Source organism: Zosterops lateralis (assembly GCF_965231275.1).
Source record: "Zosterops lateralis genome assembly, chromosome: 30".
In the NCBI taxonomy this organism is placed as follows: domain Eukaryota; kingdom Metazoa; phylum Chordata; class Aves; order Passeriformes; family Zosteropidae; genus Zosterops; species Zosterops lateralis.
This window is the reverse complement of record NC_139790.1, coordinates 1,549,998-1,568,415: the sequence shown is the minus strand read 5'-3', so window position 1 is coordinate 1,568,415 and position 18,418 is coordinate 1,549,998. Positions and strand designations below refer to the sequence as shown.

General features: G+C 57.2%; 2 protein-coding genes across 2 annotated transcripts; one reads left to right on the top strand and one right to left on the bottom strand.

The window, feature by feature from the left end:
* The first annotated feature begins 1,293 nt into the window (after window positions 1-1,293).
* On the top strand, window positions 1,294-6,518 carry NUDT18 (nudix hydrolase 18). Its single transcript, XM_083880384.1, has 4 exons — window positions 1,294-1,309; window positions 3,631-3,809; window positions 4,548-4,761; window positions 5,832-6,518. The coding sequence occupies exons 2-4, from the start codon at window positions 3,654-3,656 to the stop codon at window positions 6,419-6,421; spliced, it is 960 nt and encodes a 319-aa protein (XP_083736510.1). The 5' UTR covers window positions 1,294-1,309; window positions 3,631-3,653; the 3' UTR covers window positions 6,422-6,518.
* A 1,053-nt stretch (window positions 6,519-7,571) lies between these two features.
* FHIP2B (FHF complex subunit HOOK interacting protein 2B) lies at window positions 7,572-17,120 on the bottom strand. The gene is given in 18 exon segments (XM_083880552.1): window positions 7,572-7,754; window positions 7,846-7,946; window positions 8,762-8,902; window positions 9,061-9,152; window positions 9,155-9,203; window positions 9,316-9,406; window positions 9,481-9,603; window positions 9,687-9,850; window positions 9,945-10,134; window positions 10,255-10,331; window positions 10,592-10,700; window positions 10,777-10,973; window positions 11,060-11,248; window positions 11,422-11,544; window positions 12,403-12,507; window positions 13,689-13,858; window positions 16,842-16,920; window positions 17,032-17,120. Coding segments are annotated over 18 exon segments (2,151 nt in total). The 5' UTR covers window positions 17,077-17,120; the 3' UTR covers window positions 7,572-7,648.
* Window positions 17,121-18,418: the final 1,298 nt, after the last annotated feature.

The window sequence follows — 18,418 nt, the reverse complement described above, 5'->3', positions numbered from 1 at the left end:
CTTTTGTATCTGCTCTCCATCCCATTGGGGTCAGGGATGGTCTCCCTTTATCCTTCTCCATCTATTTGGAGTCAGGGATGGTCTCCCTTTATCCCCTCTTCATCCCTTTTGGGTCAGGGATGGTCTCCCTTCATCCTTCTCCATCCCATTGGGGTCAGGGATGGTTTCCCTTCGTCCTTCTCCATCTATTTGGGGTCAGGGACACTCCAGTGGCACCACCAGCATCGTGCTCAGGGTCTCCCTTCCTTTCGTTCCATTCTTCGTTCCATCCCATCGGGGTCAGGGATGGTGTCCCTTCATCTCCTAAGGGTCAGGAGTCATTTCCCTTCATCCCCCCTCCAACCCTTTGGGGTCAGGGATGGTGTCCCTTTATCCCTTTCCATCCCTTTGGGGTCAGGGATGGTCCAGTGGCACCACCAGCATCGTGCTCAGGGTCTCCCTTTATCCCTCTTCCATTCCATCATGGTCAAGGATGCTCTGGAGGCATCACCAGCATCCCCCCTCCATCCCACTGGGGCCAGGGGTGGTCTCCCTTTATCCCCCCTCCACCTCCTAAGGGTCAGGGGTCATTTCTCTTCATCCTTTTCCATCTCATAAGGGTCAGAGATGGTTTCCCTTCATCCTTCTCCATCCACTTGTGGTCAAGGATGCTCTGGAGTCATCACCAGCATCTCCCCTCCATCCCATTGGGGTCAGGGGTCATTTCCCTTCATCCCATCATGGTCAGGGATGGTCTCCCATCCACCCCACGGGGTCAGGGGTGCTCCGGTGTCCCGGGCTGGGCTGGGGTGGGATGGGGTGGCCCAGCCGGGCCCGGCAGTGTGGCACAGTCCCACCCACCCGTGTCACTGCTGTGATGAGTTTTGCCCGGGCTCAGCCCCACGCACAGCTGGGAACAGCTGGATGGCGCTGCCCAGAGGTTGGGGGACCCAGGGTGCTGTTCCATCCTGTCCGATGTAGGAAAACAGGACAATTAGCACAGGATAATTAATTAACACCGGGCAATGGGCATTGGGCGATTATTAACACTGGGCAATGAGCACCGCGCAAAGGGCGCTGTGCAATGCGCACCGCGCCGTGAACAGGAGCCGATGGGGCACCACGCGACGACCCCCGCGGAATCAACACCGTCTAATTAACCCCGCCTAATTAACTCTGCGCCACACTCCCCCTGCGGCTCCTTTAAGGCCAAGTCCCGCCCGATATGAGTGCCACCCTCACTAACCAATCAGCGGCGAGCTGCGCTGGCCGGATGACCAATAGGCGGCGGGCAAGGGGGCGGGGCCGGCGCGGCGGAGCCCCCGGCGCGGTGAGTGCACGGCGCATGCGCGGGGCGGGGGGAGCCGGGGGGGTCCCGGAGCGCTCCCGGAGACCCCCCAAAACCCGCCCCGCTCCTGCTGCCCCCCCCCGAGCTTCACCGCAGCCCCCCGAGCTTCTCTGCAGCCCCCTGACCCTTTCTGCAGCCCCTCGACCCTTATTGCATCCGTCTGATCCTTTCTGCAGCCCCCCGAGCTTCTCTGCAGCCCCCCGACCCTTTCTGCAGCCCCCTGATCCTTTCTGCAGTCCCCCGACCCTTTCTGCAGCCCCCTGATCCTTTCTGCAGCCCCCTGACCCTTTCTGCAGCCCCGTGATCCTTCCTGCAGCCCCCTGACCCTTTCTGCAGCCCCCCGACCCTTATTGCATCCATCTGACGCTTCTTGCAGCCCCCTCCCCACCCTTCCATCCTTCCTGCATCTTCCTGATGCTTCTTGCAGCCCCCCCAGGCTTTTCTGCATCCCACCCGTCCTTAGTGCAGCCCCCCCCCCGATTTTTATTGCTGCAGCCCCCCCCAAGCCGTGCCCCCATTGCTGACCCCCCAAAAATCTTTATTGCAGCCTCCCTTGAGCCCCCCCAAACCCTTATTACAACTCCCCAAATCCTCACTGCAGCCCCCCCAAGCCCTCCCTTAATTTCACCCTGTAGCCCCCCCAAACCCTCCCCCTGTAGCCCCCAAATCATTCCTTTACTGCGGCCCCCCAAACCTTTATTACAGCCCCCCAACTCATTTTCTTCCTGCACCTTTTAGCCCCCCCCAAACCCTCCCTGTATCCCTCCAAGCCCTCCCTGTACTGCACCCCCAAACCCACATTACAGCCCCCCAAACCCTCCCTTAATTTCACCCTGTAGCCCCCAAACCCTTCCTTTACTGCAGCCCCCAGACCTTTATTGCAGCCCCCCAACCCATTTTCTTCCCGCACCTTTTAGCCCCCCCCCAACCCCTCCCTGTACTGCACTCCCCCAAACCCTCATTACAGCCCCCTAAAGCTCTCCCATAATTTCACCCTGTAGCCCCCCTAAACTCTTCCCCTGTAGCCCCCAAACCCTTCCCTTACTGTGGCCCCCCAAAACTTTATTACAGCCCCCCAAACCCTCCCATAATTTCACCCTGTAGCCCCCGCAAACTCTCATCACAGCCCCCCAAACCCTCCCTTAATTGCACCCTGTAGCCCCCCAAACCGTCCCCAAAGCCCCTGTAGCCCCCCAAGCCCCCGGCCCTGCAGCCCAGCTCTCCCCCTGCCTTGCCCAGTGCCCCCCAAAGCGGGGGCAGCCCCTCCCCCGGGGCGCCCTGCAGCCCTTCCCGTGCTGGGACCCCCAATCCCCCCCCAGCTCCAGCCCCCCCGGGACCCCCCAGCCCGGCGAGCTCTTCTACCCCAGCCCGGGCATCCCCCAGTCCAGCCGGCCCTACCCTCCCAGTGCCCCCCAGTCTGGCCAGCCTTTTCCTCCCAGTATCTTCCAGTCCGGCCAGATTTTTCCTCCCAGTAACCACCAGTCCAGCTACCCATTTCCCCCCAGTATCTTCCAGTCCAGCCAACCTTTTCCTCCCAGTATCTTCCAGTCTGGCCAGCCTTTTCCTCCCAGTAACCACCAGTCCAGCTACCCATTTCCCCCCAGTACCTTCCAGTCCAGCCAACCTTTTCCTCCCAGTAACCACCAGTCCAGCTACCCATTTCCTCCCAGTTTCCTCCAGTCTGGCCAACCTTTTCCCCCCAGTTTCCTCCAGTCCAGCCAACCCTTCACATCCTTCCCCTTCCCGTGTGTCCTGCAGTCCAGCCAGCCCTTCTCGTACCGCAGCCCCCCTGGGCTCCCCAAATCCTGCCAGCTGTTCCCTCTGTGCCCCCCTCAGTCCAGCCAGCCCTTCCCTTCCTGCGCCCCCCCGTGCGTGCCGCAGTCCGGCCAGCCCCTGTCCTACCGCAGCCCCCCGCGGCTGCCCAGGCCTAGAGACCCCTTCCCCTTCCCCTACTCCCCCCCTCAGTCCAGCAGACCCTTCCCCTTTTGCCCCCCTCCGTGCATTGCTAAAGCCACTGAGCTTTTCCCTGGCTCGGTGCCCCCCCAGCCCAGCAGACCCCTCCCCATTTACACCCCTCTACACATCCCCCAGTCCAGCAGACCCTTCCCCTCCTCTGGCACCCCTGGGAGCCCCTCCCCGTGCGCCCCACAATCTCCAGACCCCCCCCATCACCATCCCCTGGAGCCCCCCCGGCGTGGCGGCTCTTTGTCCCCCCGTTTGCACATTTGGGGGGTCCCGTCGGCGCCCCAAAACCCCGCCACGCCCTGAGCTGGCCCCGTTCCCGTCCGTCTGTCCGTCCGCAGCTGCGGGGGGACCCGCCGGGCCCATGGGGGACGCGCCGGTGGCGGAGCTGGAGGCGGTGCTGGATGGAGGAGCTTGGGATGTGGGGATGGCTCTGGAGGGGTCCCCCGAGCCCCCCGGGCCCGTCCGCCTGGGCAGGAATGTTTGCTACGTGGTGCTGGCCGTGCTCTTCAACCAGGAGGTGAGGCTGCCCCCCATCCCAGTGTCCCCCCTGTCCATTCCCCCCTAATGCCTCCCAGTCCAGCCAGGTCATTCTCCCAGTGCCCCCCAGTCCATTCCCCCAGTGCTCCCCAGTCCAGCCACCCCTTTCCCTTCAGTGCCCCCCAGTCCAGACAGCCCTTTCTCCCCAGTATCTTCCAGTCCAGTCACCCTAGAACCCTCAAGTCCAGCCACCCCTTCCACCCAATACTCCCAGTCCAACCACCCTTTCCCCCCAGTACCCCCATTCCAGCCAGCCCTTTCTCTCCAGTATCTTCTAGTCCAGCAACCCCAATACTCCCCAGTCCAGGCACCTTTTTCCCCCAGTACCTCCCAGTCCAGCCAGCCCTTTTCCCCAATACTCCCAGTCCAGGTACCCTTTTCCCCCCAGTCCAGGCACCCTTTCCCCCCAGTACCCCCAGTCCAGCCACTCCTTTCCCCCAGTACCTCCAGTCCAGCCACCCCTTATCCCCCAATACTCCCAGTCCAGCCATCCCTTTCCCCCAGTCCCCCCAGTTCAGCCACCCCTTATCCCCCAGTATCTTCCAGTCCAGCCATCTTTTCCCCCAGTACCCCCAGTCCAGCCACCCATTTCCCCCCATTCCAGGCACCCTTTTCCCCCCTTCCCCCCAGTCCAGCCCTTTCTCCCCAGTCCCCCCAGCCCATCCACCCGTTATCCCCCATTCCCCCCATCGCAGCCCGCTCCCCGCCCTCCCCGCAGGGCTCGGTGCTGCTGGTGCAGGAGGCCAAGCCCGAGTGCCGGGGCCGCTGGTACCTGCCCGCGGGCCGGATGGAGCCCGGCGAGGGCATCGCGGCCGCGCTGCGGAGGGAGGTCCGGGAGGAGTCGGGGCTGGACTGCGAGCCCCTGACGCTGCTGGCGCTGGAGGAGCGCGGCCCGGCCTGGATCCGCTTCGCCTTCCTGGCGCGGGCCACGGGTTTGTGTCCTGGGGGGCACGGGGGGCACGGGGGGGCACGGGGGGAGCGGCCCCAGCTGGGCCTGGGATGGGTGTCCCTGTCCCCTGTCACCCCTGTGATGGGTGTCCCTGTCCCCTGTCAGCTCTGGGGTGGGGATCTGTGTCCCCTGCCAGTTCCATGATGGGTGTCCCTGGTCCCCTGTCAGCTCTGGGGTGGGGATCTGTGTCCCCTGCCAGTTCCATGATGGGAGTCCCTGTCCCCTGTCACCCCTGGGAGGGGGATCCTTGTCCCCTGTCAGCTCTGGGGATGGGTGTCCTTGTTCCCTGACAGTTCCATGATGGGTGTCCCTGTCCCCTGACAGTTCCATGATGGGTGTCCCTGTCCCCTGTCAGCCCTGGGGTGGGGATCTGTGTCCCCTGTCACTCCTGTGATGGGTGTCCCTGTCCCTTGACAGTTCCATGATGGGTGTCCCTGTCCCCTGCCAGCTCTGGGATGGGGATCTGTGTCCCCTGCCAGTCCTGGGGTGGGTGTCCCTGTCCCCAGCTGGTCCCGTGATGAGGATCCCTGTCCCCTGCCAGCCCTGGGCTGGGAAGTGGCACCTCCATGATGTGTGCCCTTGTCCCCTGCCAGCCCCATGATGGGTGTCCCTGTCCCCTGCTACCCCCATGGTGGGTATCAGTGTCCCCACCCACCCCTGTGCCCAGGCTCCAGTGTCCCCTGCCACCTTTTGTACCAGGTCACTGCTGTCCCCTGCAAACTCCCATGATGGATTTCAGCATCTTTGTGCCAGGACATCCCTGTCCCCTGATGCCACCACCACCCCAAAACCCCATACAGGGCCACCAGTGTCCCCTCTCAGCCCCACCTCGTGGGTCTCAATGCCCTCCCCAGCCCCTTCCCGGTGTCCCACTGTCCCCCCCAAAAGGGGAGTGGAGTTTTGGGGGATTTGGGGGGAAATGGGGAGTGGAGTTTGGGGGAAATGGGGGGTGGGGTTTGGGGAAAATATAGAATGGGGTTTTTGGGGAAAATGGGGAGGGGGGTTTTGGGGGTGTTTGGAGGAAAATAAATGGGGTTTTGTGTGTGCTCACAGGTGGGACCCTGAAGACCCTGGAGCAGGCTGACACCGAGTCCCTCCAAGCCACCTGGTGGCCCGGGGACCCCCGTTCTCTGCCCCTTCGCTCTCTGGACATCCTCCCCTTGCTGGACCTCGCCTCCCACTACCGCCAGAGCCCCCCTCACCCCCCAACTCTGCCACGGGAGTTACCCTGCTCCCCGCTCTGCCTGCGCCTCCTTCTCCCCTTTTCCAACTCCTCGGGCCACCTGTGGCTGCTGCTGGCCACCTCTGGCACCCTTCACCTGCCCGTGGTGGCCTGTGGCACATCCCCATCCCAGCTGCGCTCCGGGCTGCGCTCGCCCCTTCTGCGCCTTCTGCGGGACCGCCTGGCCTGGGAACCCCATCCCACAACCCTGGGGCTGCTGGGGCTGCAGCACCGAGCTGGGGACTCTGGGGACACTGATGGGGTGTGTTTTAACGTGGTGTTGAGCATCCCTCAGGGGAGCCAGCGGGATGAACCCCCAGAGCCCCGGGACCCCACGTTGTGCTGGTGGCTGGTGAGGGATGAGGAGCTGCGGGGGCGAGTCCTGCAGAGGGTCCGGGCAGTGGTGCCCGTGAGGAGTTAGTAGGGCAAAGGAAAGGTGGATTTTGGGGGCATGGAGAACCCCAGGGTGGTGCTGGTTGTGGTAAAAAGGGGTGTGGTGGTGGTGGGTGGGGGGTGTTGAGGGGTTGGGTTGGGGTTTGGGAGGGATGAGAGGTGAAATTAAATAAATCTGGCTGCTGCTGCTGCTGCTGCTGATGATGATGATTCTGTGTCCATGGCTGGGGTTAGAAGGGGGAGATGGAGGGGGAATGGGGAGTGGGGTTTGGGGGAAAATGGGGAGTGAGGTTTTGGGGATGTTTGGGGCAAATGAGGAGTGTGGTTTTGGGGGTGTTTGGGGTAAATGGAGAGTGGAGTTTTGGGGGTGTTTGGAGGAAAATAAATGGGGTTTTGGGGGAAAATGGAGAATGGGGTTTGGGGGAAATGGGGAGTGGGGTTTGGGTAAAAATGGGGAGTGGAGTTTTGGGGAGTTTGGGGGAAAATGGGGAGTGGGGTTTGGGGGAAATGAGGAGTGGGGTTTTGGTTTTTTGGGGGGGAAAATAAGTGGGGTTTGGGGCTTTTTTTGAGGAAATAGGGAGTGGGGGTTTTGGGGGAAATGGGGAGTGTGGTTTGGGGGAAAATGGGGAGTGGGGTTTGGGGATGTTTGGGGGAAAATAAATGGGGTTTGGGGCATGTTTGGGGGAAATAGAGGGGGGAGGTTGGGGGAAATGGGGAGTGGTATTTGGGGTGTTTGGGCACAGGAGGTGCTGCTGAGTCACAGCTTTATTAGAGCAGAGTCCCATCACCTTGGGGAGGGGCTGTGCGGGGTCTGGGGGGGACAGTCCCCCACCAGAGCACACACACACACGTGTCACACACGTGTCACACACACACAGAGTCACACACGTCACACTCCCCCTGCCACAGCGCCAGGCCAGGGGACAATCCAGTCCTTACAGCTGAGGATGGGGAGAGGGGGCACTGCCCCACAACACCCCATTATTGCCTAAAAATTCCCTGCTGGAGCTTTGGGGGAGCTCAAATCAGCTCTGACAGCACAGGGAGAGCAGGAACCACCACCCAGGAGGAGCCACAGCACCCACGGGAGGGATGTGGTGTCACCTTGGGGCTGGCCCAGGGTGACAAGGAAGGACTTGGCACCTCCTCATCCTCTCAGCTCCTTCCCAATAGCCACGGCCACTCCTGGCTATTGCAGAAATGTGGGCTGGGCCACCCCCAGTGGTCACCACGGCCTGGCTGAAGAGGAGGGAGCTCAGGGTGGCCCCTCGGGTGGCCCCTTGACCAGGGCGATGGCAGCCAGCTCCTTGCAGAACTCCTCCAGCACCACCACGCCCTGGAACAGCACCGTGTGATCCATCCTGCGGGGACAACAGCCATGAGGAGGTGGAGGGGGGTCTGTGGGGTGAGACCCCTCCCCAAAAAGGTGTTTTATCCCTTCCCAGCACTCACTGTTCTCCCGGCTCCAGCCCCAGGAGCTGCCGGCGCACCAGGAACAGCTTGGCCCTTGCTTGGGGAACGCGCTGGAGCCGCTGCATCAGCTCCCCCATCACCTGGGGAGGGAGGGAAAGTGTCACCCACCGCCTGTCAGAGTCTGCCCAGGGGTGTGATTTGCCTCACAGCTGTCTCCCATGGTTGGGGACAGGGACCCCAGACTCTGCAAGGAGCCCCTGGCCTGGCTGACGTGGGACGTTTGCCAGGTCTTGGAGGACTGGAATTGCATCTCCATGAGAACGGAGTACAAGGACAATGGGACTGGTCACAGTGGGCTGAGCCGAGGCTGCCTGTCCAAACTGGTCTGTCCATACCAGAGGTACAATTTGCAGCTTGTTCCTGAGCATCCAACCTCAACACAGGTGGTTCCCACCTTGGCTCTGTCCCCTCACTTTGGTTCCCTTTGGTTCCCTTTGTCTCTGTCCCCTCGCTTTGGTCCCTTTGGCTCTGTGCCCTCGCTTTGGTCCCCACCTTGACCACCCTATAAAACCTCTGCAGACCCCACTCACTTTTTTGTGATCACCCCACTGGAGAAGATCCCATCTATGGGCATCTCTGAGCCTCGAGGACTCGTCCCTCCATGTTGGTAGTTAGTTCCCCTTCCCCTCTTTCTCTCTCTTTCTCTCTCTTTCTCTCTCTTTCTCTCTCTTTCTCACTATTCTCTATTTTCTCTCCCCACTATCGCATTTGTTGGCACTAAATAAAGGCACATTTTTATTTAAGTAAACTGAGTTCTCTCCTTGCTGTGTCTTTTGCCCTCTGAGATCCCTAAAACAAACCATCAGGTTTCCACATATATTTGCAGACCCTGACACCACCCCCATGTCCAGGGTGTGTCCCCGTGTCCCCACGCCCCAGAGGGTGGTGACATTACCCTGACCAGGACGGAGAAGAGCGAGCGGCAGCCGGGGGCCAGGTTGAGGTAGGGGTCCAGCAGGTATTCATGGAGGTGGGGGTGAGGGAAGGCAGCCAGGTGGGACAGCACCGAGGTCACCTGGAGGTTCAGGCTGTAGGGCTGGAATGGGGACAATGTTGGTGTGGAGGTCCTGAACCCCCCAACATCCCCCTCATTCTGAGCCCACTGAGCATTGCTGATGCTTTTGGCCACTTTGTCCCAATTTGGGGGGTCCTGGAGCCCCCCATAGAGGGCCTGGAAAGGGATACCCCCAGTACCTGATCCAAGATCCGGCTCATCCTGTCAAACAGCACCTTGAGGAAATGTCCCTCGTAAAAAGCCACTGCAGGGTGACAGGAGTCCAGGGGCCGGGGGACGAGGGCCACCCCCACGGGGCAGCGCTGGCACGGCACGCCTGGACCTGGCCAGGAGGGGACAGCAGGTCAGAGCCAGAGTGGGGACAGCCACCACAGGGTGGGGACAGCCACCACAGGGTGGGGACAGCCACCACCAGGGTGGGGACAGACACCCACCATTCCCAGGGCATCATGCACGTAGGTGTCGTATCCTCCCTCCTCCATGCACGAGGAGGTCTTGGCCTCCTCGGGGACCAGGCAGAGGAAGCTGGAAGAGAAGGAGGAGAGGATGAGGAGGGGGATGCAGCCCCCAATTCCAGCCCAGCCCCTCCCAAGCCTTACCTGCTGACCACCTCGCTCACTTGCCCCTTCCCCTTTGGGCTCGACGCCGCCAGGGACGGATTTTTTGTCACCCCAAAGTTGTCTGGGAATCCATCAGTGAAATAGGGATCCTCCTCCAGCTCCCTGTTGTGGGGTCAGCATTATCAGGGTGATCACTATGAGGCTGCCCCCCTTTTCCCCACCTTTCCCCAGCCCCATTTCCTCACAGCCCATCCTCCTCGGGGTCGGTCTCGGGGGGCCCGCGCTCCTCGTGGTGACCCCGCTGCAGGTACCCCCTGGCCTCCAGGTTCCTCAGCACCAGGTTGTGAGCCACGTGCTCGTGGGGCTTCCTCAGGAGCTCCTCGAAGAGCCTCAGGCTGGCCAGGCTGATCTGGGCATGGCCAACATGGTGAGACCCCTCTCCAAGGCACTGCCACCCCAAACCCACCCACCCACCCCTCCATAGACAGCCCAGGTGAGCTCACCTCGTCACACAGGTGGTCACAGCGGTCGATGAGCTGAGCCCTCAGGGGGTGGGGGGTGTCCCCAGGGGTCTCGGGGTGCCGGTGGGGTCCCAGCAGGAAGAGGACCAGGTGGTGGAGCAGGGCAGGGGAGCGGAGCTGCCTCACTGTCGCTGTCAGCACGGCCGTGGCGCCCAGCACGGCCAGCTCTGACCTGCCAGGGGGTTATCCAGGGAAAAAGGGAAAAAAAGGGGAAAAAAGGGGAATCCTCCACTTCTCCTGGCTCCAAAAGGAGGGTCCTGAGGAGCAGAACAGCCCAGCTGGGGACACTCACATCTCCAGGAGTTGTGGCTGAAGGATCCCCTGGAAAAACTTCTCCTCCACGGCCTCGGTGATGGCATCGGCCACGAGCTGAGGGAGGGGTTCAGAGTCAGGACCCCCCCACCAGGAGAACAGGACACAGTCTTAAATTACACCCAGAGAGGATTTAGGTTGGATTAAGGAGAATTTCTTCCCAGAAAGGGAGGTTGGATGTTGGAATGGGGCTGCCCAGGGAAGTGGTGGGGTGACCACTGGAGGTGGTGATGTGACACTCAGCACTCTGGGGCTGGTGACAAGCTGGGAATCAGGCACAAATTAATTCCCAGATTAATTAACCCCATGATTCTCACCGGGTGGGCTCCCATCACCAGCTCATCCAGGAAATCCAGCCAGCCCAGGAACTCAGCCAGGCTCTCCTTCCCTGGAAAACCCCCATCCCCAGCACTGTCCCCTTGCAACCTGCACAGGACAGAGAACACGGAGCTGTGACACCTCCTGGGTGCCACCTGAGACCCCCATCCCGGTGTCCCCTCACCTCCAGCTGGCCCTGTCCATGCTGAGGACATCAGCAGGGTCAATAGCATTGGGCACAGCGCTGTAGAGGTCACAGAGGTGTCCTGTGAGCAGCTGGCACAGGGCACTGCTCTGCACCAGGCAGGTGGCAGCCGCCTCCTGGGACAGCCCCGCCAGCAGCAGCAGGTTCTCCCGAGCCTTCAGAGCCACCCGGCTCTTCTGTGAGGAAGAGGAGGAGGGAAAAGGGGTCATCACACTCCTGGCAGTGTTAAATATCCCTAAAAGTGCCACCTCTGTGTCTGTACCTTGCTCCTGCACAGCCCCACCAGGCAGGTGATGAGGTTGCTGTCCCTGCGTGGAGGGGAGGGCTGGGCTGGAGGGGAGCTGGCAGTGGTGCCCTGGAGATGCTCCAAGCCCTGGGGATGCTCCAAACCCTTTTCCCTGGGGTTATCTGGTGTTTCTGGGGCTCTCCTCCCATTCAGGATGTTCTTTCCCTGGAGAGGAAGAGGAGCAGCAAAGCATCATAGCGACCACCTTCCTCCTCCTCCTCCTTCTCCTCACCTCAAGGAGATTTGTGGCAGCGAGGAGGCTACAAAGCGGCTTAAAAATTAAAAAAATCCCAAAATTAAAAATTCCAAACCCCACTGAGGACTCCAAACCGTCCCACCTCCAGGATATAGGGCAGCAGGCTAGGATCCTGCTGGATTTTGGAGCAGAGCACGGTGAGGAACTGCACCTCCTCCTTCTCGGTGCCGGAGCCCAGGCGGTCCCCGCTGAGCTGGAGCAGCTTCTGGGGAGGGCAGGGATGGGGATTTGGGGGTGCCAGGGGTTGGCTCACCCCGTTCCCCCAAGTGTTGGTGCCTGAAGTTTAGATTTTTGTGTGTTTTGGATTTTGTGCTGCCCTGGGGGTGCAGCTCTGAGAATTATATAAAGTGTTAGTGAGCTCAACTCACAGGGCAAGGAGACAAAATAAATCCTTTTCCTGCCAGTGGCAATTCTTAGAAGTTTTCAGCCCAAAAACACAAATAAGGGTGGCTGAAGGGAGAAAACAAGGGATGGGATTTCATATTCTGCAGCAGGAATTGGACAATTAAACCCCAATGTGCAAATGGACCGAAACTCATAAAAATGTGAGACCTCATGATTTGGGGTCTATTTTGTGACCATTTTGGGTCCATTTTTTGACAATTTTGGGTTCATTTTGTGTCCACTTTGTGTCCATTTTTTGACCATTTTGGGTCCATTTTGTGTCCCTTTTTTTACCATTTTGGGTCTATTTTGGGTCCATTTTGTGTCCATTTTTAAACAATTTTAGGACTATTTTGATTCCACCTCGGGTGTAGCCCTGGCCACACTCTTGTCCTGCCCAAGGTCTTTTAATAAGTATCCAATATTGATCTTTAAATAATTATCTAATATTTAATACTTAATATTTAACAAACATCAAATATTTAATACTTAACATTTAATAAACACCTAACATCTAATAAATCCTTAAAAACCTTTTAATAAACATCTCCTTTATTCTCCCAGCTCCTTCCAGTCCGTTCCACCTCTGCCTTCCCAAGGCACCAATTTCTGGTGACATTTGGGCAATAAAAAAATCTGAAAACACCCCAGGAAATGTTTGGGACAGGTGAGAACTCACCTGAACGGGCCTGTGGACGTTGAGGTAGTGCAGGAGAGGGTGCTGGAGCCGCCCCAGAGCTCGGCTGAAGAAGAGCAGGACCTGCTGCCTCATCCCTGGGGGATACTGGGACAGGGGACAGCGATTAAATCCTCTGATTTCCCCCTAAATTGATTTCCCCAATTCCCTGGGATTGACCCAAAATTATCCCTCATCTCCCACCACTTTAACAACGTGGGGTGTAACTCAATCCTCTCAAAAAAAAAAAAAAAAATTTGGGGATTGTTTCCCATTTTGCATCATTTAGGGAGTTAAAGCCCAGCACCCCAAAACCTCAAATTCTCATGGGTGTGAAAGGACCGGTGTGTTTCCATTTATGTTTGAATAAAAATCTATTTTTAGGGATGTTGTTGCTGTTATTGGCAGCAAAGGGGCAGCAGAGCTGGTATATTTGTTATATATCACAAATATATATTTGTTATATATATAATATATATTATGTTATACATAAAATACTCATGGATTCATTATATAATATATGATATATAATATATAATATATAATATATAATATATAATATATAATATATAATATATAATATATTGTATATTAGATATTATATTATATATGATATATGATATAATATATAATATGATATGCTATAATATAAATATTACATTATAGATTTAAAGTAGGTTATATATAATATTAATATAAAAATATATAAATAAAAATATATATATTTATATATTTGTGTGTATATATATATATATATTTGTTATTTATATATTTATGGATGTGCTGGGTGCAAGATCTCAGAAAGAATCCCAGTGGGGAACTTGAATAACCAAAGACCCTCCTAAAAAAGCCAAGTTTTCCCCCAAAAAAACCCCAGTTTTCCCCCTCCAAAAAACCCATTTTTCCCCTAAAAAACCCAATTTTCCCCCCAACCTCCCCAATTTTCCCCCTTGAAAAGCCCCAAATTTTCCCCTCAAGAAACCAAATTTTCCAAAAAAAAAAATCTAATTTCCCCCCTAAAAACCCCCTATTTTCCCCCTCAAAAAACCCCCCCAAAAAATCCCAATTATCCCCCCAAAAACCCCCAATTTTCCCCTAAAAAACCCAATTTCTGCCTTCCAAACCCTCACTTTCCCCCCAAAAAACCCAATTATCCTCCCCAAAACCCCAATACCCCCCTCCAAAAAAAAAAAAAAATCCCAAATCCCTCCATCCCCAAAAAAAAAAAAAAAAAAAAAAAAAAAAAAAAAAAAAAAAAGAAAACATCCCTGAATATTTCCCCATCTCACCTCGGCCTTCCCCAGGGTGCCCAGGGTCTCCAGGAGTTTATTCTGCAGCAGGAACTCGAGGCACGGGCCCGTCTCCCCCGGCGGGCGCTGCCTCTCCTCGTGCTCCAGGATGTCCAAGAGCTGCCGCAGCCGCCACGGGATGTCCGTCTGTCCGGCCGGGACGCTCTCGTCTGTGGGGTGATGGGGTGTTTGGGATTCCAGGATTCCAGGATTCCAGGATTAAGGGATTTGGGGATATTGGAATATGGGGATGCAGGGATTTGGGGATATTGGGATACTGGGATTTGGGGATATTGGGATTTGGGGATTCAGGGATCCAGAGATTCAGGGGTTCAGGGGTTTGGGGATCCGTGGATTTGGGGATCTGGGGGTTTGGGGATTCAGGAATTCAGGGATATTGGGATTTGGGGATTCAGGGATCCAGAGATTCAGGGGTTCAGGGGTTTGGAGATCCATGGATTCAGGGATCTGGGGGTTTGGGGATCCAGAGATTCAGGGATATTGGGATTTGGGGATTCAGGGATCCAGAGATTCAGGGGTTCAGGGGTTTGGGGATCCGTGGATTGGGGGATCTGGGGGTTTGGGGATCCAGAGATTCAGGGATATTGGGATTATGGGGATTCATGGATTCAGGGATCTGGGGATTCAGGGATTTGGGGATGTTGGGATTCGGGGATATGGGGATGCTGGGATTCCAGGATTCAGGGATTTGGGGATTCAGGGACGTGGGGATGTTGGGATTTGGGGATATGGGGATGCTGGGATTCCAGGATTCAGGGATTTGGGGATTCAGGAAAATTGGGATTCCAGGATTCAGGGATATTGGGATTTAAGGATATTGGGATACTGGGATTTGGGGATATTGGGATTTGGGGATTCATGGATTCAGGGATATTGGGATTCGGGGATATTGGGATTTGGGGATGTTGGGATTTGGTGGTGCTGGGATTTGGTGGTATTGGGATTTGGGGATTTGGGGATTCGGGGATCCAGGGATCCATGGATTCAGGGATCCAGAGATTTATGGATTCAGGGATATTGGGATGTGGCAATTCAGGGATTCAGGGATCCAGGGGTTCCAGGATTCAGGGATCCATGGATTAAGAGATATGGGGATTCAGGGATATTGGTATTTTGGGATTCAGGGATCTGGGGTTTCATGGATTCATGGATTCAGAGATTTGGGGATCCAGAGATTCAGGGATCCAGGGATTCAGGGATTCATGGATTTGGGGATCTGAGGATTCAGAGATTCAGGGATCTGGAGATTTAGGGACCCAGGGATTCAAGGATATTGGGATTTGGGGATCCAGGGATCTGGTGATTCATGGATTCATGGATCTGGGGATCCAGGGACCCAGGGATTCAGGGATCTGGGGATTCATGGATCTGGGGATACAGGGATTCAGAGATCCACGGGTTCTGGGATTTGGGAATTCAGGGGTTTGGATATCCAGGGATTCAGGGATATTGGGATTTTGGGATTCAGGGATCCACAGATTTGGAAATTCAGGGATCTGGGGACCCAGGGATCCATAGATTCGGGATTCAGGGATACTGGGATTCAGAGATTGAGGGATCCATGGATTCAGGGATCTGGGAATCCAGGGGTCTGGGGATTTATGGACTCAGGGATATTGGGATTCAGGGATCCGGGGATTCACGGGTTCAGGGATCCAGGGATTCAGGGATTCAGGGATTCAAGGCCCGGGGGCTGCGGCAGATCCCCCCGGGCAGGGCAGGGCAGGGGGGCGATGCCCGGGTGCGGTGCCGGCCGCGCCTGTCGGGCTCTGCCAGGAGTTTTCCCTTCTCCGGAGAGAAAACCAACTCCTCCAGAGCGGGAATAACGCTAGATGGCAATGTGAGGATGGAACAGCCGCTTCCGCCCCGGCCTAGGACACTGCCGGACATCCCTGTCCCCATCCCCCCGGTGGGCACCGGAGACCCTTCCCCGGGCACAGCCAGGACTGAAATCCGGCTGGGAATTGTGCCCGGGGCTGTTCCCTGGTCCCCACCCAGCCCAAAACCCGCCCCGACCCCACAGCGGTGCCCTGGGCTGGGCTGGGCACAGAATTCCCCGGGTGGGACAGTCCTGGGGGGCGTTTGGGAAAAGGGGGTGTCCCCTGGGCTGTCCCCAAAGTGCCAGAGCAGCCACAGAGCCATGGGGGGTTGTACCAGGGTTTGGGGGGTTGTCCCAGGGTTTGGGGTGTTGTCTCTGGGTTTGGGGGGTTTTCCCAGGGTTTGGGGGGTTGTACCAGGGTTTGGGGTGTTGTCTCAGGGTTTGGGGTGTTGTACCAGGGTTTGGGGTGTTGTCCCTGGGTTTGGGGGGTTTTCCCAGGGTTTGGGGTGTTGTATCAGGGTTTGGGGTGTTGTCCCTGGGTTTGGGGGGTTTTCCCAGGGTTTGGGGTGTTGTACCAGGGTTTGGGGTGTTGTCCCTGGGTTTGGGGGGTTTTCCCGGGGTTTGGGGTGTTGTCTCTGGGGTTGGGGTGTTGTATCAGGGTTTGGGGTGTTGTCCCTGGGTTTGGGGGGTTTTCCCAGGGTTTGGGGTGTTTTCCCAGGGTTTGGGGTGTTGTCACAGGGTTTGGGGTGTTTCCCAGGGTTTGGGACACAGGGGACAGGGATTTGTCCCGGGATATGGGGTCCTGTCCCGGGATATGGGGTCCTGTCCCGGGGTATGGGGTCCTGTCCCGGGATGTGTCCCCTGTCCCTGCCCCAGGGCGCTGCTCTGTCGTTCTTAGGTCGGGGACCTGATTTAGGACACAGGGATCCTCTCCCAGCACACAAAATCCCCTCCTGGGATATGGGGTCGTGTCCCGGGGAATGGGGTCCCCTCCTAGAGCACTGCAACCCCCCTTTCCCTGGGCACAGCGACCTTATTGCCATTTTTAGGACACCCTATTTTAGGGCACAAGGACCTCTCTTAGGACACGAGTTCCCACACCACAAGGACTTTATTCCCACGCTGCAGAGGAAAAAAAAAAAAAAAAAAAAAAAAAAAACAACAAAACAAAACAAAAAAAAACCCCACAACCAACCCATCCTGGGGGAAAAACACCCCCAAAACCATTTCAGGAATAGGGAACTCCATCCCAAGAAAAAAAAAAAAAAAAACAACAACAAAACAAACTCGGGGCACAGGGACCCCCCACTCACCTGTGGCCTCCAGGTAGTAGCCGGTGATGCCCCTCCAGTGCTCAATAAAAGCTTCCAGCAGGTCCACGCTGGGCTCCCGCTGCTCACACCGGGATGGGGATCAGGATCAGGGCAGGGAATCCCCCAAAATCCCAATCCCAATCCCGGTTTCGGTTCTCCCGTGTCCTCCCAGCCCTCTGTGCCCGCTCACCGTGTCCACCGCCTGCTGCAGCAGCGCTCCCAGCCGGCTGAGCATGGCTGGGACCCCCCCCCGGGACCGGCCCCGGTGCTGACCCCGCTGTCCGGTCCCCGGTCCCTCCCCCGGTCCCTCCCTGCCCGCTGAGCTCCGGCTCCCGGCGGGACAGGGCGGGATCAGGGCGGTGCGGCCGGGAGAGGGCGGCTCTAGGGAGGCTCTGGGGAAGGGGGTTTAGATCTGAAATTGGTCCAGGGGGATGTTCTGGGTGGGGAGGGAGTCAGAGCAGAGGGGGGGATGGAGGCCACGGGTATGGGTGGGAAAAAACCCCCACAAATATCGGGTGGGGCAGCAAAACATCCCGGAGTTCCTGAACTGGGTTGGGGATGGACCCCACAAACTCATTTTACGGGCATAGGGATGGACCCCACAAACTCCTTTCCTGGGATGGGGATGGACCCCACAAACTCCTTTCTTGGGAGGAGGATGGACCCCACAAACTCCTTTCCTGGGATGGGGATGGACCCCACAAACTCCTTTCTTGGGAGGGGGATGGACCCCACAAACTCCTTTCTTGGGAGGAGGATGGACCCCACAAACTCCTTCCCTGGGATGGGGATGGACCCCACAAACTCCTTCCCTGGGATCAAGATTGACCCCACAAATTCCTTTCCTGGGATGGGGATTAACCCCATAAACTCCTTCCCTGAGATGGGGATGGACCCCACAAACTCCTTTCACAGGGATGGGGAGGACCCCACAAATTGCTTTCCTGGGATGGGGATGGACCCCACAAACTCCTTCCCTGGGATCGATTTGACCCCACAAACTCCTTTTACAGAGATGGGTGGACCCCATGCACCTGGGTGGGAAAAAACTCCACAAATATCGAGTGGAGCACAAACCATTGCAGATGGATCCCACAAATTTCTTCACAGGGATGGGATTGACCCCACAAATTCCTTTTACAGGATTGGGAATGACCCCACAAACTCCTTCCCTGGGATCAGGACTGGCCCCACAAACTCCTTTTACAGGGATGGGATGGAACCCACGCACCTGGGTGAGAGCAAACCCCACAAATATTGGGTGGGGCAGAAAACCACCCCGGATAGACCCCAGGAATTCCTTCACTGGGATGGGGATTGACCCCACAAACTCCTTTCATCAGGATTGGGATTGACCCCACAAACTCTTTTGACCCCACAAACTCCTTTCACTAGGATCAGGATTTACCCCACAAACTCCTTGAAGTGGGATGGGGATGGACCCCACAAACTCCTTCCCTGGGATCAAGGTTGACCCCACAAACTCCTTTTTTGGGATTGGGACTGGCCCCACAACCTCCTTACACTGTGATCAGGACTGACCCCACAAACCCCTTTCATGGGGATGGGGATGGGCC